The 22,563-nt window shown below is 42.3% G+C and overlaps 1 protein-coding gene across 3 annotated transcripts in view; it reads right to left on the bottom strand.

Annotated features, from left to right (window-relative positions):
- Nucleotides 1-22,563, bottom strand: part of gria3b (glutamate receptor, ionotropic, AMPA 3b) — an 84,203-nt gene that overhangs the window by 7,536 nt on the left and 54,104 nt on the right. For 2 of the 3 annotated variants that reach the window (XR_015109252.1, XM_086178945.1), the window contains exons 5-14: nucleotides 20,040-20,093; nucleotides 18,865-19,026; nucleotides 17,550-17,717; nucleotides 17,043-17,147; nucleotides 15,018-15,122; nucleotides 13,052-13,258; nucleotides 9,683-10,056; nucleotides 8,987-9,185; nucleotides 1,083-1,330; nucleotides 189-303 (exon numbers count right to left, since the gene is read on the bottom strand). Coding sequence is in view for 2 of the 3 variants with exons in the window: in XM_086178945.1 (XP_086035071.1) it covers nucleotides 189-303; nucleotides 1,083-1,330; nucleotides 8,987-9,185; nucleotides 9,683-10,056; nucleotides 13,052-13,258; nucleotides 15,018-15,122; nucleotides 17,043-17,147; nucleotides 17,550-17,717; nucleotides 18,865-19,026; nucleotides 20,040-20,093 (1,737 nt within the window). In the remaining variant the exon portion in view is untranslated. The remainder of the gene's footprint in view (nucleotides 1-188; nucleotides 304-1,082; nucleotides 1,331-8,986; nucleotides 9,186-9,682; nucleotides 10,057-13,051; nucleotides 13,259-15,017; nucleotides 15,123-17,042; nucleotides 17,148-17,549; nucleotides 17,718-18,864; nucleotides 19,027-20,039; nucleotides 20,094-22,563) is intronic. The other variant, XM_086178946.1, reaches the window with a different exon arrangement.

Here is a 22,563-nt window from a genome sequence, read left to right as displayed (position 1 = left end):
GCTCTTTTGTTTGAGCTAAATTGTTAAATGGTCTGTTCAAACAGTTGGTTGGTTATTTGGTCTTCTGCCGTGGGGCAGCAGCAGGTTGGTTGTCGTGGACAGTTGGTTTAGTTATGGTTGGGTTGTTGTAACAGCCTCGCCGATTACTCTGCACTATGGTACCCGATTGTGGTGACATCGAGGCTGACCTTGGAGTCACCTCCCCCGCTGCCGCACTCTCCCTTGTCGTACCACCATTTGTTTTTCAATTTGTCCAAGAGGCCTTGCTCATTCAGTTTTAAAACTGCCAGGTTAACAGCATTTCTTGAAACGATAAAACATAACTTGTAAGAAAATGCACAGGTCCGTGAGAAATCTAATGCAAAGTAGGTATTATACTAAGCATCATAAAGGTGGGTATTGGTAGAGAGACTACCACGGTTAATGCAGGGGCTAAGGCACAGGATCTGTTAATCAGAATGGTCTGGGAAAGGACAAATTGTTTAAGAATTTCGGGAATACGGAGAGATAAGAGAGGCTCATTTCAGGTAAAGACAATGTTAAATCTTGGAAAAGGTGGCATGAAGGGTTACGTAGCTCAAAACTGAAGTGTGCGGGATGGGGACACTCGTCATTGAGAAAAAAAAAAAAAGTAACAACAACAAACATCATGCAATTAACATTCGTCACAAGTGACAGCGCAGCTTTTAAAGGCTAAATTGAAAAACCATTGAACTGTTAAATTAAAAGTGACAACACAACAGTTAGGTAGGACAGCACACGGGACAGAAGGAGAGATTGAAGAAGAGAGAAAACCAACAGTAAGAGAGACATAAATATGAAATAATTAGCTTTAGCCTTATTACAAGGATTGCACTCCTCTACTACAGAGAAGCGACTCTGGGTACACAAACGAACATCTGAAAAAAGATATTTTTATCATTAATAACCTTTTGTATCCAAGTGCATTTTAAGTCATACTACCGTTACCTGGTTGCCCATAACAAAACAAGAAGAGGAGGAGAAGAGAATGACAACAGGGACATCAGGGTAGGTGGAATACTATAACAACATGGCTAATATTGTTATATTATTCCACCCACCTTAATGCTGAGCCTTTGGGTGTCGCCACGCCGTAGCCTTTGGAGTCAAGGTTCCCACCCACTTTCATGGTGTCACACGGCTTCCGCTGTTCGATGTACTCGTTCATGGTGGACTCGAGCAGGAAGGCGAATTTGCCCTTCGACTTGCGCACCCGGGCTACGCCGTCGGGCGTGGTCTTAACAAACACCGAGGGCTCGGCAGATTTCATGTACGACCACATCTTCTCATACACTGCTATTTTGGACCGCTGTGTGGAGAAAAAAAAAAAAAAAAAAAGAGGAGAGAAGAAGTAGTTTAGAAATCCAAAAATACCACACATGTATCATGGATTTTGTAGGATTTTTAAGCTTAATGATCACTCGACTGGCACTAACTTTGTGAAGTATTTATAGACATCCTTTCAAGTAGAGATGCGATATCTTTAAATACTTCCAATACATACTTCACATGGGGTGGTCTTTTCCCAGATCATGAAGTAAAAAAATTTACAAAATCCATTCCTCCTCATAAGCGCCGTACACAAGCGTGACGCTTGAGACTAAAAAGGATCGTCATTATGCCCCTTGTCGAGGTAGAGCTCTAGAACTTTATTCACAACTGAGCAAATATACCGGTTGTACCTAAAATACAAAGTTTTATCTCAACTTGTGGTTAATTATCATTTATATTAGAGCTTCATGTTAATTTATCTTGCGGGGGGGAGATACAGTGAAGTGCATTTGAGCCTGAGTTTATACTCTTAATTGAACTTATTATAGTCATTGATTTCACATTCGGTCCCTGATGTAACTTCCTCACTGTGACTCAGAGGCAATGTGCAGAAGAGGCAAGAGGAGAGAACACGAAAGCGGGTTACGCAGACACAAGGCAATCCATCACATAGATGAACATTTTTCCCCGCGCCTACGGTCAGGCTTAGCCAGCCTGTAAAATCTGGGGGAATTGAGCACTATCTATAATAAGCATCAAGTAAATTATTCAGTGCCGCTGGATTTATTTTGGCATAGGCATTTCACACTTTGAACATATCCTGGTCAAAGTAGTGATGAGCCCAATGCAATGGCAAAATGTGTGCTCCTGACTTGTTCCACACAATAACATGTTTTCTAAAAAAAAAAAAAAAAAAAATCCTTTCGCTTACCAGAGAGAAACTGATGTGATTGGATGATTTCCAAGGATCAGCGGAATCAACGCGTCTAATGCCGGTAACAGTTTAGCGAGTAAAATGTGGGCAAGCTTTGGTATGAGGCCCTGTGAGATCTGCGTTTCTTCGGCGTTACTGGAACAATAACATTGAAATGAAGTCTTTGGACAGAAAAATAATTACAAACATCCCTGATCGTCAAATGATCACTTGTGTTTTATGAGCTGTGACAGACTGCACCGGTACAGCGGGGCTTTGGGCTTAATTCTTACGTACTAGGATTCTTCGTCTGGTAAACCATGAATGGTTTAACAGACGCAGATGCTTATCCGTGCAGTAAATGTTGTAATATTAAATTAGAACTTTCATCTGCAGGTGTCGCTCGAGGAAAACTCAGAGGACGAAAAACACCATTTGGTCTCATGGTTTGTGGATCATAAATGTCATTGTTTAATGTTTCATGACATTCCTCATCCTTCTGAGAGATTTAAGTATAACCCAAAGCTGTGGAATACGGAAAGCCCGCAATTCCATCCACAGACAACAAACGTAGCTAAAGGCTAACCTGAAGATGTCACCTTCTAACAGACCAACTACTTCACCGACTTGGTGGATCATAACAATCAGCTCAAAGGCTTCCAACTGCAAAATAGATTTAAGAAAGGGACTGGCAGGATTTAAGGCACTTAAAGTAGTGCAAAATGTATTTTTTTTTTCTTTTTTATTTCTTTACTATCCTGCAAAATGCACAAAACATGCAACAATCCTGTCAAAGACATTTTACTCTTTCAAATTAGATTTTACAGTAAATCGGGTTTGCAAAAATCAGCCTATTTATAAATGAATGGAATCGATTTTACAGACCTCTTTCAATAGGCGTAAGAATCTGCAGTTTAAATGCACACGCAGACTTAGCTTAGGTGACGGTGAAGCTAATGCAGAAGACTTAAACCTGCTTTTCTAATGGGCAGCAGGCAGCAGCTGCACTGAATGCAAAAAGGTGTTCAGCATCATCATATACTTTAAGAAAATTGAACCACATGTAGTGTGACGTATAACTTGAAAAAACCATGCCCTTTTGAAGATGTTGAGCTTAATATTAACCCTTGGTGAGCAAATCTCTACATGTATCCATACATAGCAACATGCCACTGACAATGTATATATATATATATATATATATATATATATATATATAGGATACATAAAGGATGAGGCTGCAATGAGAAAGTAGCATAATACACAAAAAGTAGCATAATACACAATTAAAACTTCTGCATGATGAATGTTTCCCCACTCTGATTAAAGTGGCCTGAAGGTGGAACCTCGGCTGCAGCATTGTACTCTAAATTTGACAGATGGGAGGAGGGAAGTCAGCGTAAGATGCAATGTTTTTACCGGCAATCTTGTTAAATGTGTGCAAATCACATATGTCAGGCAAGGAATCACAGAAATTACACCAGTTTGGAAGACAATTTACCGAATACCCAGGACTCTGACTGCTCTTCAATTGAAAAGAATGGATCGGACATTGATTACTGATGACATAGTGCGCTGTCTCAGTGCTTTATGAGGTCAATTCATCAATATCAGAGCGGGGAACGACCCCGACCAAAACGTAATAAGCTGATTCCACTGCAACTAAAGAGAGAGAATCCCAGTGACTACAGAGCAGCAGAGACAATATATACAAATAAAACCCAGCGGGAAAAGAGGGCACAGTCATTATTGACTGCTTACACTCAAAATGTGTAAATCATCAAGCGTACACTTTCCTCACATGAATGCACCATCATACATTGGATACCTACTCTCATTCCCTTTAAAATTTAATCATATCCCTGTCTACAGTGGTGATTCAAATTCACTTAGGGAATAACGGCTGCATAAGTCCATCATCAATGAATAGAAAATCTGTCGTGCAATTATATACAGCCATAAATACAGCTTTAAATGTGAGGCACTCTTGCACACTATATAATGACTCGGTTAGAACGTTCTAGCATATTCAACCATTGCTTGCAAACAATTAAGAGGGAGTGTCTCTGTTTTACAGCTATTCCATAACCTGCAAGGGAACATAAGTGTTATGCTGGGAGCTTGCAGATGTTATAGCCCACCTTGTTTCAATGCCTTTTTCGGCGACGTAATAAATCAGTAACAATGTTATTTTCATAATGACGCGCTTAAACGGTCTTCTCCGATCAACAATATTACCCGAGTGATACATTTCGAGTTCAGAGCGAGGGTTTGGTTTAAGATTTTCTTTTCTTTTCTCTTCTCCTGAGCGTCAGAGTGAAGCTATATAGCCCCCTGCTGTGTGGTAATAGCTGGAGGACAAAAGCGGGGATTTTCTTGCGGGATGAGCTGAGATAGGGAGTGCTGAGCATGACCCCAGGTAGATGATGTGAGAAGGGAAGCAGAAGACTGTTTGTAGGTATTTATTGTGTTTTTTTTTGTTAAATTTCTTTGTGGCGCACTCATGCAGATATGAGCAAAATGCTTCATCAAACAATACCGAGATAGAGATGAAGATTTCTTTGGAGCAGTTCCAAAAAATCAGGTTTTCAGTGCTGGATCCAGTCCATGCATTTGTTCACAATGTTGGTTCTTATTCAAGATTCAAAGCGTTTGTTGTCACATGTAGAGTGTAGACACATGTTTCCCTGTACAGTGAAATTCCTACTTTGCTGTCTGCAGTGCATTTGGATATGTGCCGATAGGAAGAGGGTAACCATGTAACATGTAAACATAAATGTGATTATAGATATGAATATGAACAGTGCAATAAGACATTTGAGTGCAGCTTGATGTGCGAATCTCAAAGTGCAGATGCAAGGATGAGTGCAATTTAAGTGGGCAGTAGACTTCACATGTGCAAGAAGAATGAGTGTTAGCTGTTTAAGAGTCTTATTTCATATATTAATGCCAATGTGGGGGAGAAGATATCAAAATCTACAACTTTATATTTGTATCTATTTTGTCTTCCTTACAACAGTCGCTTACAGGGGTCACCACAGTGTATCATCTGCCTCCATGTAAGCCGCTCCCTTGCATCCTCTTCTCTCATACAAACTAACTTCATGTTCTTTTTGACTACATCCATAAATCTCCCCTTTGGTCTTCCTCCGGGCACTTCCAACGTAACCATTATTCGCCTTCTTCGATTCACAGTATCCCAATTTCCAGCGGTACCCTGTGGGTTATTAGCAGCGACGGCGGCTGTTGTCAACCCGGGCCTTGACCTGCCCGTTGTGAAAGTCACAGGTTCGATTCCCGTATTCAGTTTGGCAAAGAGTTTACGTCGGATTACCTTGCTGACACAACCTTCTGCATTTCCATCTCGCTGGGGTTTAAGGGTTAGTTAGTTCACAAGATTATTAGCTTGACATTGCACTCTAGGCATATTGCTACCAAAAAACTTGATTTATGACACATTTGTGATCCATTATAATGATTCATGTAATATTATTGGGCTCTATCTGAGGACTGATTCCAGTTTCGTTATTGGAATGTGAGCGCTGTGACTAATTTGGAAAAGTAGATTCATGATCATGATCACAGATTTATGGTCTATGTTAAACCACAAGACAACTGTTGGAACTGAGGTTTAGTTTCCCGCCTGGCCTCTGCCGTTCAACGCGTTCTTGCAACTGCGCCCTGTTTTTTTTCTTACGTGGCACGGGTCCTACCTATATACCCCCTTTTTTTTTCGTTTTTATGTACAATTCACAAAAAAAGTGACCGGTTTACATCGTTTGACTCGATCACTTTTGTTTATAGACATCTGTGCTGTCCCTCATCATCCTAGCCACCCCACCAGGACTTGCTGTTAGAAAGCGAAAGCCCGGAAGTGCACTTTGTCTCCGAGGGTCCGTGTGCGACATCGTGACTGGCAAATGACACATCTTTCAAGCACGTTGCTGGACTTCAGCGGCAATGCTCTCTGAGGATAAAGCTGCTCCTCTGAGGGAATGCATATCTCAAACTTGTCTATCATCTCTTCTGTCAACTTTGTCTTTTATGCAAACAAGCTTTCATCTTATAAGAAGCCTCCCCTTCTTTCTGCATTGAAATTAATTGTGACAAGAGCTCAGGGAGTAGAGCACAGCAGCCACATAGTTCCTTATAATTCACCTTCCGATGCCTCTTAATCAATTCCTGGCCAGATATACGTCCAGTCAATATTGAAAAATCAACTCATTAAATTCAGTTGACCTATACAAAGGTTTTAATATCTGCGACATAATATCCTAGACACGAAATTGATTATGGTGTTTTGTTAGAGGATTTGCGACTGTGCTGGATCTGTTGTTCAACACCTGCAAAACAGTAACACGCTTGCTGTTACGCATTTGGATGATGTTGAATTTTGGGGGGGGGGGGGGTCTGGAAACAACACTGCGGTCTCATTCCTCCGCACCATTATCATTCCTTCATTGTTACGCTGTGAAATGAGGTGCATGAAGGGACAGAAGTGTGGCTGTCTTTGATTTTCTCACCCCGGTCTTTACACATAATTAAGCAGCCACATCAACCCATTTTATCATTGGAGTCATTATTACGACCCTGCCTCTCGCACAATGTACATTTCAAAATGTAAGCGAGTCAAGCCTTTTGATGGAATAAAACCTCATCAAGAGGATAAACATGGCCTTACTGGTACAACTCATTTTTAATCATCCAAAACACAAATTTCAACTGACTGCATGAAAGGATCCATGGCAGGAATTAAAGTGATGAAACAAACCACAGTGGTGCATCAGCACATGACAGATGCTTTGTTGAAGAGCAACAAAAACCTCAAAGCTATCCTTCATTGTCTCAAGGAAAAGAAACCGGCAGGATAGAGAAGGAGGGAAGAGGGTGCCCAAACAGGATAGTCTGGGGAGGAGAAGAGAGACTCGCTCCCAAACGCCTTAAGCCATTGAGTCTTCTGTTGGGTACCTCAAACAGACTCCCAGGCCAGCTGTCCTTGTTGGTTGTGAGCAGCAGAGAAAGAGAGAGAAAACTCTCCAAGAGATCTTTTCCTTTCAGCGCAGCACTTTTTTGCACAGCTTCTCCCCAAGTAAATACACAGATGTGAGTACAATCACCGTCGGTAAATAGGCTGTCTGGATTGTCAATTATTTAGCAGATAAAAATAGGATTGTTTGGAATTATGGCTTATTCTGGGTTTATTAGAGGGCGCGTATTGGAAATGTATGATCTCCTTCTGCTCATAATTGTGTCAGTGTGACTTGATTTTTGTCCCGTGTGAGACGACACGGGGGAAAAAAAAAAAAAAATGCAACGTATTTTTACGAATCGCTCGGTTTACTCTGTATGCAGATCCGAGTTGTAAAATAACCCAGGTGAAATCATCAAAAATTAAAACCAGAGATGATAACATATGACTTGTTGGAGGCATTAGTCTGGATTTAAAAATTTCCAGCTGGCTGATGCCGTATGGCTCTCATTAAGCCTGAATGTATTTCACGAAAAACAGATCTGAAGTAGAACTTGAACTCCTATTAATCAGAGTGTTTTTTTTTTTTTTTTCTCCTTGTCAGCCCTCCACAGCTTTAATTAAAAGTCTCTCGGAATTGCAGTTCACACATGTCATTTCCTATTTGAACACTTGACGATGTAACTAGGACACTCATTATACAGAATACAGGAAAAACGCAACTTGCCAGCCACCTTTCAGATGTTCTCCAAGCTGACCTGCCGTGGCTTCATTGTCAGGCTCCGGACTTTATCTGTAATTGGCATCTATCATCTATGTCACGCAAAGACATGCATGGAGCTACACCTCGGCGGCGACGGGTGTGAAAGTAAAATTTCCGATAGGTTATCGCAGGTGTTCTAGCCCTGCTCGATGCCTGCCTGGATTCATTATCTTTGCAGCAGAGACTCTTTATATAGTGTACGTTTTTAAATGTCAAACTCCGAATCGCCTAAGCTTTCCATTTTCGGCGACTTTGGTTTCACGCGCTATCAAACTTATAATAGCAACACACGAGACTGAACTTTTCAGCAGATTTTGGCAAACCTAAACTCGACCCGTCTACGGATTTCCAAGCAAAACGCCGAGCGGCGTCCAACTAGTGCGTAGTGAGGTGAGCATGTGTTCATCTTTTACAGACTAATATACCTGTGCTTGAAATTGCAGTTAATTTATGACTAAATTGCCAGGTTAGTCCCTTATGCTGATGGACATATTGCTTATTCCATCTGAACCGGCTTTCAGGCTGCACTATTTGACCTGCAGGGCTCTTTTTCATCAGGTCCAATTTGCCGGCCACGGCCAACCGGCTAATTATATTTCATGAGCTGACCCTTCTGAGTTTGAGCTTGATGCGGGTGCTTTGATTAGCCTCCTGTTTTTATCACCTCGGAGTCTTCCACGTTGTTATCACACTTTCTGCTGACAGCCCCTGCGCCTCAAGGTTGCACACTGCAGTACGGCTGCATAAATTTCACATTCATGCAATAAGAGTTCAAGAACTGCTTCTCTCTATGTCAACATGCCTCAATTGGCACAATATCGTTGCGGGTCAAGAATGTTGCACTTAAGGTGCAGAATGGAAAGCCCGCGGGGAGTATTTTATAAAAGATATAATTCAAGGCCTTTTAAGGGTTCATTGAAGCCCGGTGTGCCTGTTTTAACCATTACGTTTTTTTTTTTTTCCCCAGTAGAGCTACATGCAAAAAACGCTGACTTGATACGCCGTGTATTGTGTGCGCTTTACCAAACGCTTCTCTGGCATTACTCACCCTGAAAAACTCCTTTGTGGAACCTGAATCAAGAGTGCCATATGCTATCTCTGTCTGCTTTGCCAGATCTTCAGCACTTTCAATTGGAGACACCATCCTCTCAACTGTCAAGAAGGCAGCCAGGTTGGCCGTGTAGGAGGAGATGATGATGAGGGTGAAGAACCACCACACACCACCCACGATACGGCCTGACAGAGATCTGAGAGAGAGCAGCGCATGACACAGAATCACAGAGTTTATTGACAGCGGCATAAGGTTCCCATCAAGTGCTGAAAATAGATTTCAATTTTGCGTTTCTTACGAACTTATAACCGTATTGTTTATCGCACCCGCATAATCAAAACGGCACATTTCTGAGCAAAACAGTTTGATTACGAATGGCAATTTCATGATTTCGGTTCGAGACAGTGCAAAGTGCAAAGTTTATTCCGTAGCAGAAAAGTATTGATGGATCCATTTTGCTGATATCAGCGCACAATCTGAAAAACCCAATTACGGACATAATAGCTGCAATAGATGTGAAATGACTTGAGCTTTAAATGATAATGAACACCTTAAAAGAACCTGACAGAGAAGGAAGGTGTCTTCAATGCGCAGTCATTAAGAATACAGGTCATAACGTGATATAGGAAAAAAAAAAAAATAGTAGTTATTTTTTGTTCAGAATTACTTCCCACCCCTGAGCCAGCTACTCACCTGGGGGAGATGTCACAGCCCTGCTGCATGAAGGCGCCCAGCGAGAACCAAAGAGAATTGAAGATGCCAAAGTCATTGGGAGGATCAGGGGGTGTTTGGGGGTCTTTGGTCTCATCCTGTTCCTCGAGGTTCCACTCGTAAGGACTGAACCGACTGACGAGGAACAGAACCACGCTCACGCCAATATAGGCAAACACTATACACATCCAGATCTCATAGGCCAGCGGGTCCAGGAAGGAGAAAACACCAGGCTTGGACTTTTGGGGCTTCTTTATCATAATGGAGATGCCCAAGCTCATAAACGGCTTGGAAAAGTCTATCACCTCCTCTCGAACCAGAGTAATGGTGAGAGGTGCAACGGCTATATCTGCTCTCTGGAAACAGGGACATGCACAGCAAGCATTAGTTATGACCAGCATGCAAACTCAGGCAAGTTTTAATGTGTGTGTGTTGCTGACTGGAGCTTGTAGAACGCTTTAATGCAGTAGAAAAAAAGGGGGCATAAAATATGTTGTTATTCAATTTTTTTTTTTTTTTTTTTTTACAAATAATAAGAAATAGACAGACTGTTGCAGCTGAAGGCAGGCTGGAAAAAACATACACAAAAAAGCAACGTAGTACTTGAACAGTGTTTTGCCCTGGGATGGCAACACACACAGTCACATTAATTAAGCTTCTGTGAAATTAAGCTGTACTTGAAGGCAGAAAGGAGGAACTCCGCTGCAGAGAAATATTAAATCTGTGTGTGACTGTTTGAGTTTCCCTTGAGCCGATTCTCCTAAAATAGGGAGAACGCACGAGTAACATACAATACATTCACAAAACAGCACGCTCTTACACGGCTCCGTTATATTTAACTAGAAAGAAAGAAACGGTTTGGTGGTGCGGTGAATTAGTCCGAGGTACAGGTGTCGTAGTCATCGAGGGCAGCCGAGATGACACCGAATCGACACGTGTCAGGCAAATATTGTCCAAGGACGGAGTTACAAATTAGAGGAGGCCCGCGCCGTGCATGTAATGCACGCATTATAATCAGTGGAAGTGGCTGCATGAAGGAGACAAACATTATGTCGCCGTGGGTAAGTCGGGCGCAATTCCAGCAGACGTAACCGCCAGAAATAACAATTTTGTAGTAGGTCCTTTCCATCATTTAGTTCTGTTATGAATCCGGCACGGCGCCCCAGAAAATTACCTTTTACTCACATCTCATATAATTGCATTTATTCATTTTATATCATGCCATGAATACTTTAAGCTACTTTAATGTTAATTTGGTAACTTATCATTAGCGCACTGCCCAAACAGTGAAATGCCCGTAGCCGACCTGATGATAGCATGAAGTGATTATTGCTTATTATATTAGTTATATTCTACCACTAATTTAAGTCTGTGAGGTGAAACAACATCAATTTATGGGAAGGAGCAGTTAAAGGGTGTGAAAGAGATATGGCGGGTACTATCGTGATAAGCAGCTACCTTTGAAATGAAATTATTCCGGGTTTAAAAATCTTTTGATATCATCAGGCACAGAATGAGCACATTTCTCAGCATGTGCAAATGTATAATTGTCGAAAGTTTAAAACGCACTCAAAATGCCTGAGAACACTTAATGCAGTAAGTCTTCAAATACAATTTAAAAGTCCTCGCACATTCCGGGATGCTTTACCAATAAGTGGCATTTAAACCGCAGGAAGTCAGCAATCTGTGCCAGTGTTTCTTTCATTACAAACTAATTCACATTTCGATAATTCTATCCTGATCCGTCGCTGATATCTGCCTCTTTACTCATGTGTGTTTTAACACTCTGCGTGTGTTTTATTGTTGCACTTTAATGTGCTCGCCGTATTATTCTTATTATTATTGTTGTTGTGATTGTCGTCACGTTATATCTAATAAACTGCCTTTCCCAAATGCCGCATATCCTGGTATTAGCCTTATTTTTACCCAGCTCTTTGTCTTTATTTTCCTCTTTTCCAACACGACTTGAGTCAATTTATGTTATCAGAACGCATTCACAGAGGTTTGGAAATCACAATGGTCTTATTTGTACAAGCAGGAAAAAAAAAAAGAATTTATTAGATAGCGTTACTGCAGCTAGACTGTATGTGTTTAATTAAATAACTGTTTTTCTTCAAATGGGCCACCTTGAGATGGACAAACCTTGTTTTCCTTGTTATGTCCCAACAGTAAAAAACATTGAATTGTGGACAAATGTGCCAAATACCCCCCCCCCCCCCCCCCCCTTGTCAGGTCAATCAAACAAGAACACAACAAAAAAACAGTAAATACACATTTTCTTTACCCTGTCAACACAAAATTGTGAAAGGCTATAACCGTTTAATGGTTGTGCACGCGAAAGCAGCACTCAATCAATGGTGAGAGAAACAAAGCAATAGCAGCCTCGGGCCTAACCTTTAAAAGACAACTAAAATCAAATTAATTTACTGGTCAAAAGGTCAAAATGTACAGAACTATTAGTCTTGGCCTACCTGCTGTAAAATTACTGGCCCGGAAAGACTTGACAGTGATGTGATTGGTATATTTTTTTTTTCTCTTTCCATCAGCAGGGAGAGGACTTTTCCCATTTGAAAGATAATTTAGTGGCGATAGCACATCAAACCAAGCAATCTCGCAAGCTGATAGTCGGGAAATTGAACAGATGAAGAAGCCTAAGCCTTATGCATTTTGTATTTGGCCTCCGCTCGACTATTGTGGCCTCGGAGAGAGGCGGAGGGGGCCGGCTGTTTTGGGGTGTCGCGAGACCCCGAGTGCTCTTTTAGATGTAAAATACGCTATGACCCCTTGCTAATGTGAGAGTTTCAACCTTTATGGAGCACAACACATATGGATCATGTTGCTTGAAACCGCAAAGCACCATTTAGCTGTTGATTCTAAAACAGATTTTCATAGCTGTGAATTTACAACGTGGCATATTCATCATACACATCAAACAAAGGGAATAATTGCACGATCACTTCAAAAGCTGCACAGTCTTTCACTCATCAAAGTGATTACAGTGTGTTTGCCATATGGACCCATTGTTTTCGTGTACTTACCTCTGTTTGGCCTGTAAGAGAGAGATTTCTTGTCTAAGCAATAAGGAATGATTGCAGTGAACAGCACTGAGAAATGATTTCATTTTCTCCGTCTCAAGATGATCACCAACCCCCCCAATGCTTAAGGCTGCATTTGACAAATTCACTCACAGCTGAGCTTCCTGACACCGCATTTGACTTTGAACTGGGCAAGAGCTGATGAGTTCACAACGGGTTGGTGATGACCTTAAGACAGAAAAATGAGATCTCCTCTCATGTTGAAGTTCCTTGCAAACTGTCATGTAATCAGTGAAACGAGGCTCCCAGTACTCACCCCATAGACCAGTTCACCCACCATCCCGTTCCACGTCTTGGTCTCGGGGTCTCGGGCTCCGTACTTCCCATCCATTACTATAGACAGTTTGTACTTAATTCCAACATGTTTGGCAATCTCAGATGCTAAATCGACGCAGTAGCCTTCATATCTGTCATTCCCCACCAGCTGATTATAATTTTTCTTGTACATCACATAAGGAGCTTCCTGTTGATTCAAACACACACTGGTTTATTCACTCTCATGCCACAGCAACCTTTCAGTTATACAGGAAAATGCAAACGGTGCATGCACTCATTTGTGCTCGTGCACACACACACACACACACACACACAAACACAAACACACTCACATGTAAAGATGCGCCGAAACAGCTTGAAAAGGTTGTAATCTGCTGTAGACACATCCATGCAGTCATGCACACACAGATGATTTCCCCGAAAATGCATAACTATGCGGTGATAATGGCAGCAGGATCGTGTGTCCACACTGCTTTCATCAAGCCATGGCAGCCAGCAAACACCGAACCCAACGCACCCGCCCGGTTTGAGCCCTTGGGTTTATCGCCATGAAATATCAAACAAAGGTTGAGGAATGGAAGAACAAATTTTTTAATATCTGCGGGAGGCCGTGATTTTTTTGACTTTTATAAGGGCTGGGAGTCATTGTTAGGCAAGGTGTAGGTCAGCTCGGTTGTGGATGGGGATGAGAATGGGAATGACTTTCACAAGTAAATGTCAGTGACAGCAGAGAGATCAGAGAATGCCAATAGTATCCCAACATATTCAGGCACATTGCATCAATGTGCAGTTAAAGGCTCATTCATTCCAAAATGTAAAATCAAATGAACATAAAACCAAAAGGAGCTGCCGTTTTCCAGAAAAAAAAAAAAAAAAAAAAGTAAATAATAATTTAATTAGGAGAGCGGGAGCGTGCTAATTTTCTCTCCTCTTCATAATGCTGTTGCTGCTTGTCTATTGTCTTACTGAGCACACCATCATTACCAAACAAAAGGACCGCTCAGGAGAGCAGGCATTGTCACTACAGCCACACACCATTAGAGTGCAAGTACGAGAGCAATGGTTTGTTTGTTCTGTGCTGAATTGATCTCCTCACCTTAGATACATCGAGTGTTTTCCTTCAGCTGATTATTTTTTTTTCTTCCTAACTAAAGGTACGCAAAGTATTCCATCTGGCTAATGAGTAACTCGTACCTTAAAGGATATTCTCAGCGATTCCCTTTCCGCTATTTTATTTTATTTTTTTCAGATTTCAACTTTTGAAACGCATGTTCGGAGAACGCCGTTCCGTTTTTAATCTACGTAATTCGCGACATTTTTCTTCATCAAACACAACATTAATTTGAGGGAAAAAAAAAAAAAAAGAATCAATGGTAAATCCATTAATCCTTTAAATCTTTCCTAATGTTTCTGACTGTTTTTTCAACACAGAACACATGAAGGAGCAGTGCAAAATAGAGTAGCGGGGTGAGAAAAAGGGAGAAATACCACACCTTCTTATCCCACCTCCAATACCTATTATTTTGCTTTGCCCAGCTGAAGAAACCATTGCAGCGTCATCCTCTAGTAAGTCTTCGGCAAGTCTACCCCAAGTGTCATTGAACATTTACTTGATGAGGACAAACAGGTCTACTTACGTATGCGTTTGTATGCTTTTGTAAATTGATGGAGTCAACCATTATGATTAATACCAATATTGTGATGTCACTGCTACGACAGGCCACTGAAGTATGGAAAATCAAAATGCTTTGACACCCACACGGATACAGTTGAAACACTCCCCGGGTTCAGGTCGACTGTTTCAACGTGTAGTGAGTGGATGTAAAGCAACACAAAAAAGATGTGGTTCTACCCGCCCAGGACAGAATGTATCACTCATTGGAATTAACACCATGACCTTGAGTGGCAGAATATGTGAAACATTTAAAACTGCATGGAAAGTGTACCATAATAGTAGTGACCACAATCGTTCGGTTTTCCACTGAGGAGTCGTTGGAGACCTGCGGGTCCATTATATTTACAAATCGTGTGTACTCGTTCCAGTGCCCAATCTGCAAAGAGAAAACACGAGTTAGCGGTACTGCAAACCAAAAACAGTATGAAAGGGTGTAAAGCAGGAAAATTCAAGTGTATCTAGGATCTGCTCATTAAAACAACACCACATTTCCCAGAGGCCTGCAGCTAGTTCTCTAGAGTTTCACCAAAACAGCAACGAATGAGCAGAATACTGAAGGCAAATAAGTGCCTGCAATAATCCAATTATGAATTAAGAAATACTGATTCTACATTTACATAGCAGTCATGGATGTAGCATTTTTGTCAATATATGGCTAGGTTCTTTTTTTTTTCTCTGCAATTTAAAAGGAAACTATGCCCCTCTGCATAGACGAGCACTCATTTGAGCAGACATTTCCAAGCCTTTCCACCTTGAGCTTCCCAGGTTTTCTGATAAATAATTGATACTCGGGCCTCTGAACAGTATACATGTTAAATAATTTAGCATAATACTCCAGCGGCTCCACATTTCCTTATGCACAGCACTGTAGTTAGCCTGCATTCAGCTTTACAGATGCTAAAGTCAACCCAATGTCAAGTGTTTGTTTGTCCGTCTGAAATAATAGCTGGTCTGGCTGAGGATGAAATATGTTGCATATGTTGCTGCCAATAGTCTAACTGTTGCTGGCTGGGATTTTCCTATTCACATCTGGTTGGCATTTTTTCCCTCAGATCTTTGAATATTTAGGCCAGGCAGGTGAACAGAAGTGCAGAGGTCCTAAAACACCAAGTGGAGGCGCTAGAAAGCAGCAAACTTGTCAAGGTTTAGGCTCAAACTTTTGTTGCGCCTCAGAATGCATTCACCGCCAAGCTACAAAAAGCTGTAAATGTTTATTCTGTCTTGTCTGCCAGTGATATTTGAGAAGCACAGCTCAGGGGACAAGACTGTGAGGAGCTGTGTCATAGAGTGCTGCTCTAGAGGCAAAGCCCTGATCTCACCCTGTGCAGCTGGGACAGATATCGGGCCATACATCACTTGTGACAGTCACGGCTAAGAAGCGTCATCCGCTAACTGCCGCCGGGGTGACTCGGGGTCCGGGTCCTGACGAACGCCGCCGAGCTCTTCCCTTGTCCCCCCTCGCTTTCTCGCTCCCTTCCAGTGCCCTCCTCCCTGCATGTGTGTCTCTACTGTCTGCGGCGCTGCGCGGGATTGGCTCTGAGGGCACTGTAATGCTAATTGAAGTGTTGGCTTTCGAGGCCCGGGAGGCAGGCTGCATAATCACGTGTCATATCAAACCGAACCCGCACTTATTCAGCTAACGAGAAATTCACAGCTGTCTCTTGGAACTTGGTGAAGTTATGAAAAAAAGCCAGAGGTCATCATATGTTAGCAGTTTTAACGTGATTGTAGTGCAGCCAAGTGTATTCTTTGGAACTCCTTTATAGTATTTTACTGGTAATCGCTGTCAAGAGGGGAGCAAAAAATCATTTCGGTCAAATCTGACAGATTGAGAATCGTCCCGTATCCTCCTTTGGACTCGGCTGTTTAGCCATCACATCGCAGGTCCTGCATGGATCGCGTGTCTTGTGATTTCCGGGCCGTGCTAAGAGGTGAACAGGCCGTACGGCGCAGTACAAGGAGACGTTTTCTCAGCCCTGCCGCTGCCACAGAACTCCGGGAGCTGTTAGTGATTTAATATGTGGAGGTCCAGTCTTTGTTTGAAAATGCCAGGCGACAGATTTCCCGGTAACATTTTGTCATTCTGGAACATGTGGTTAACACTCACCGTGTTTAGTTCTACAGAAAATCAATAAATCATCTAAAATTACACATTGGCCAAATTCCACGTTTCTGACAAGCCACGAACGAAACCTTGATGTGCGCCAGCTGCGTTTTGATACAGACCAGTTTCGGATCAATTCTGGAATTGTCAGATGATGGATGCCAGCTGATAAAGGTCACAACCCCCTCTCACCTTTCTTGGCCCACCTGTTTTCATCTCATAGACATCTATGGTGTAGTTGGTCCTGCGGCCGTAGTTGTCAAACTGGATGTTCCCAGTCATACCCTGCACTTGGACCTGACATGTGCGAAAGACACGAACACACAGACAGACGGACGGACGGACGGACGGACAGGGGAATGGGTAACAGAGATCGCTTTGCATATATAGCTGGTATTAAGGTGCTCGTGTTCATGGAGCTACTGGAGTGCGCACAGTCTTTTAATCAAATGATGAACTGGATACGCTTTAATAAAAGATGTAGTTTTATGGTAATGAGGGCCTGGATTTGACTGAGCTCGGTGCTAAGATATCTGGAGGCAGAGGGAGCAGAGTAGCTCTGCACTCTCTTCCCCTCTGTCTGTCACTTTCCATCTTTATCACACTCTCACTCACTATCTCTGCGTCACGTCTTCTAGCTTTTTCTTTACTTATCAGCTTGCCCCTCTATTTTCCATCCTCCGCCCCCCCCCCCCTTACCGTTTTGAGAGCTCTCTCGATGTCGATGCCTTGGCTCCAAGGAACTGCCGGATTGGCCAGACAGTCTCCGGCGCTGCCCCGGCGAGAGACGTCAACACGTTGGCGTCGCAAATACCTGAAGGCCTCCGCTATCACCAAGATGGCGTCGTGGGTTAGAGCTGAAGTGTACTGGAAAAGAAAATTCATGAAAAATACAGCGTGATAATTTAAGAAACAAGCAGTGAGATTTTTGTCCGACGCTAGTTTCATGTGTGATATTCCTCAACGCATTTAATCGGCAATATATTTTTATCGACGCTGCCGTTTTGTCCGGGTCCCACTGACCAAAGAGATTCTCATGCGTCACACGGATAATTGAAGACCAAATATATGTATTCATATGTCTATATATTAGTTAAGGGCTCCTTTGGGCTTTATAAATAAACAATGGCTTTAAAGGGGAAGCAAAATTACAAAAGTACATTTAGTTTCACTTCAGTTCATTGGAACCTCCAGGCAGCGAGTAACTGAAGGAAACTCGTGTTACAGCTAATGATTTGGACAACAAGCGGGCAAACTGGGATCCTGCTCTTCAGATAAGGCCGATGTGATATTTCAGATGTGGAGGTGTAGCCTGCCGTCTGACACCCGGGTGCACGTGTCCATTAGCGCGCCCGTGGCTGCTTTCAAAGGTTCTTACAAAATCACAGAAGCGTTTGCTAAATTGCATTTTTCTTCTCGGTATTTTGCACATTTGGGTGAAAACACTTATTCATCAATATAAATGCGCCGCTCATGTGATGAACACGGTCCGCGCGGTGTACATTGCGGGTAAGCGAGGCCTCCGGGGAAGAAAATATTTTGACCAGGCAGATTTGGTGAGAAAATCCAGAAATTGTTTCGTGGTCAGGAGTACTTCCCAAACTTTTAGTGCAGACTTGAAGAAAGATTAGAGCTTCAGTGTGATTTTATCTCCAAAACAGTTCCCCTCCACCTTAACCTGACCTTTTCACCACCGAGGGGTTGTGGGACTTGTTTGTTGACCACTGCAGCATGACAAAATCTAATTAAATGCCATTCAAAATCCATTTCTCTCTTGATCAGTGTTTAATTAGATGTAAATTGAGGCAACGCATAACCTTGCCTTGCACCGCCCATCAATATATCGATCGTTGGGCGGGATGCAAAGCAAAGAGGAGGAAGTGCGCGTAGGACGGAAGACAGAATGACAAAGACAAACAGAGGATGAGAGGATGGAAAAACCGATAGCGATAACTTCAGAGGCAGTGATTGCTGTACTCTGCATGCACAATGAAAGGTCTTGCAAGCAAAGTACCTTCAGAGGAGTGTTTCGGGCTTCTGGGAATTCTCTTTCATCTAGACGCTCCCAGCGCTGCATAAACTGCTGCACAATTGGGTTCTCAGGGTTGACTATCTGAAACCCGGAGATGTTGGCTCCTCCGGCGAAAACTTTGTCCAAGCTCACGTTAGAAAATCCCTAAGATGAGACAAAGGGGAAATGGGGTAGGAGAGAACTCGTGTAACTCTTGTTTCTTTGAGGTTTTTGAATATGGCCCGGGGCTGAACACCGCAAAATATTAGCAGCGTGTTGGCCGTGTGCAAGGTGCATATTGTTAAGAAAGCCATGCTGTATGCGAGAGAAACATATGTTTACAATCAGACAGGGCCAAATGTTTCTCTTCACACTTCGCTGCGTAATCTCGACTCATTTACAGATGTACGGCCCGCCGGTAGATGCTAAGATTTAATAGAATTTGTCAGATCGTATGAGGGACGACATATATTTACTCGCTCCAACTGGCTTTCATTCAGATTTCATTCAGACAAAAAAAAAAACAAAAAAAAAACAAACAAAAACCTAAAAAAAAAAAACAAAAAAAAAACCTTTGTTCTGAAGCATTTCAAAAACTTTTCTCACTTTAGCTGCCTTTGAATTTGATTCTTCACCCAAGAGCAATTACATGAAGTTATTTCTTTTTATGGTCAAATTGCTGTAACCCCCTCCCCGTCTGCCCCCCCCCCCCAGCCGCCGCCTTCCAAGAACAGCTTTGTGACATGTGTCTGCCTGCTGCATAATCAAATCTTCTAAAAAAAAAAAAAGTCCAGCGAGTGAGAGCACGGCTGGCTCCTACTTCAAAACTCACAGGCTGTTATCAACAAGACACATCTGTCTCGGAGTGTATGGAGACACATGGCTGTCCTCCAAAGAGGGTTGAAATGTTAAATGTTTTTTTTTTTTTTTTTTTTAATAGATTACTTTTCTATTTGTAAGATTCATTGATGTTAATTTGCGTTGTGTCGCGGCGGCCAAATTTTTCAGAATACACATAAGAAACAAACAAAGGGAAATAGAAACACGCAACTTCAAACAAAACATATAAACACCACCTTTTATTTATTTGAAATAACAAGTCATTTCTTGGGCACGCACATTGAGACCGTGGCACGTAAGCAGGCTTCGCTCACCGAAGCCACTCGGCTACTACTTACCAGATTGGCCAGGATGTAGTGGTAACCGCGGCTGTTCTTCCCCAGGGTCACAACCTATCGGAGAATAAGAAAAGCGCAGTAAACCATTCGTGAGACGAAAGCTACGAGCCGAGACTAGAACGAGTGGATTAAAAAGAAACAACTGTACGCGCAGCTGCGTTCTGCAGGAACACAAGATACCAATGAATTGAAAACAAAGCGAAGTCGCCTATGGAGAATAAAAGAAAACCGAGCTGTTAAAAGAATTTCATGTTCATTAAGGGGGAGCTGATAATGAGAGAGCAACAAGAACAATGGCAAACACCCTCAAATGTTCTGCTCACTTTGAAGTAATTCACGCTGCAGGAATGTGTCTTCAAGAAGTGCTGGACACAAAGTAGAAATAAGAAGAAAATCTGGTGTTTCCAAAGGAAATGTACAGCGAGACAGAGAGATGAAAATCCTGCTCGCCTTTGAAAATATCACACCTTTGGAGCATAACATTATGTTTCAACCCACGCAGTCTGACTGAAAATAGTAAGTGGCGTTCTAAGCTATTTCTTCACTGGGGGACCGACCATGCTGCTTTTTTACTCTTTTTTTTTTTTTTTTTTTATTATTGGAACCTTCAAATAAATCCAACAGCGAAATATTAAACTGTCCCAGACTCTCTGTACTTTATATGGTGGACATGTTATTCAACATGACCTCATGCGGTTCGTGTTTATGAACTTGCCGCGTGCCGTGGACGGACTTCTGATTGGGAGCCATTTCCGAACCCGTCATCCGTGTCTCGGGTTTTCATCTGCATTCTACAAACACGACGAAACAATTTTACACTTGCATCAGCATGTTTGCACATGTTCTGGCTCGGCTCTGTCACAAAAACAAACTGTCACTTTGTCATCCGCCGGTGTGTGTGTGTGTGCCTATAGGACTGGGAGTGTTAGAGATTTGTTACACAGGGCCATTAATTTGTGAGAGTCCCTTTTTATTTTTTGCTTTTATTTCTCGGCTCCCCCGTGTGAGAGGCAAATACCTCTAAAGGCCGTTTTCACTTTCAGCCAGTGAAATGACAAGATTCCATTTAGCCGCGGTCACCTTTAACTGACCTGTAAAAAACGATCTTTAATAGCTGGCGACAATTAAGCCACCATTTATTGTCTGAACAGCCTTCAAAAAGGGAAAAAGGTGCTGATGTTTTAACACTGTTGAGCTCTGTGAGTGAGTCAGCCTTCTGTGACCGCATGGCTTTGACTCTAAATTTAAGATAACATAGGAAACTGTGGGAAAACATTACCATATTGCATATAGTATGAGTAAACAAGCACAGGGAGTCCAGCCACATAGAGACGAGGGCAGAATGCTGATGATATTCTGGGGAATAGCGGTCCGAGCATCGTGAGGGTAAGGTTACACACATCTTAAACAAGAGAGTGATTCACCACAGTCCAATTTTTGGCTACTTCTGAGGTAATTGTGCACAAGTCTGACTTTTTGAACCGTGAACGTTTGCTTGGACGAACCCCACAGTCCTTCACTGTGTGCTAACCTTGACTTTGGCTGTAAGCCTCCTTACACCTGCCCTAGAGCTGGACAGAGAAAAGCCTCACCCCCCGCCCGTAGCCTCCAGCTCACACTCATCCTGGCAACCGCTCCGAGCAGCAACCTTGGGTTGGAACACAGCAATGCAATGATGACACATGCATGCACACACACACACACACACACACATAGAGAAAATCTTACATCCACTCAACCTCTTTAATTAAGCACATTAGACACAACTCCATTTGAGCCTGACACATTTCATTATTATTAGTTGTGATGGGCCACTGACTGCCTTGTCTGTAAAAACTGCTGCATGGAATAATAATTATCTTTTAATGATGCTGATAAGGAATGATTCTCTCCTATGTGCTTTTATTTTATCCTTTAATTTGAGGATCAACACATTATTGTGAAACAGAATCCATCTTTGAATAGCTCTTAAGTCAGGAAACGGGATCTCAAATTATGGTGATAGATCTTCAACCAAGTCTCAGAATTTTTTTTTTTTTTTTTTTTTTTTTGCATGAAATGGATATTTATACAAACAGCACAGACGGATCTGATTTGCAGTAGCCGTCAACATTTGTGCCTTCAATTTCCCTTCATCCTTGAATTGATCGATGATAATCTGAATCCCTGTTAGCTCACAGGCCTACTTACCAGGTATTCTGTTTTGAAGCAACACAGAGAAATCTTTATTTTTTTCAGCACACCCTCTTGCACATCAATAAGCCTCGTAAGCTGCAACACCTTTTGTAATGCTGTGGATGTTTCTTAAATGTCTGATGGGCGCAGACAGCAAGGATGACCTTGACTTCCCCCCCTCATCCGGTCTGATTCTGCCTCACGCCGGCAAACACACGGCCCTAAATGTAAAAACCACAACTGCACATTTTCAGTGAACGCCAGGCCGTATTTCTCCAAGTTTGACCTTTCCGTTTCGGAGTTTACAGGAAGAATGTACGAAGAGGCTAAGGCCTAGGATGATCGGGTC

The sequence above is a fragment of the Fistularia commersonii genome, chromosome 31 (genome assembly GCF_037954325.1).
Source record: "Fistularia commersonii isolate RoL2024-O1a breed Wild chromosome 31, RoL_Fcom_v1.0, whole genome shotgun sequence".
In the NCBI taxonomy this organism is placed as follows: domain Eukaryota; kingdom Metazoa; phylum Chordata; class Actinopteri; order Syngnathiformes; family Fistulariidae; genus Fistularia; species Fistularia commersonii.
This window is presented reverse-complemented; position numbering and strand designations above follow the sequence as displayed.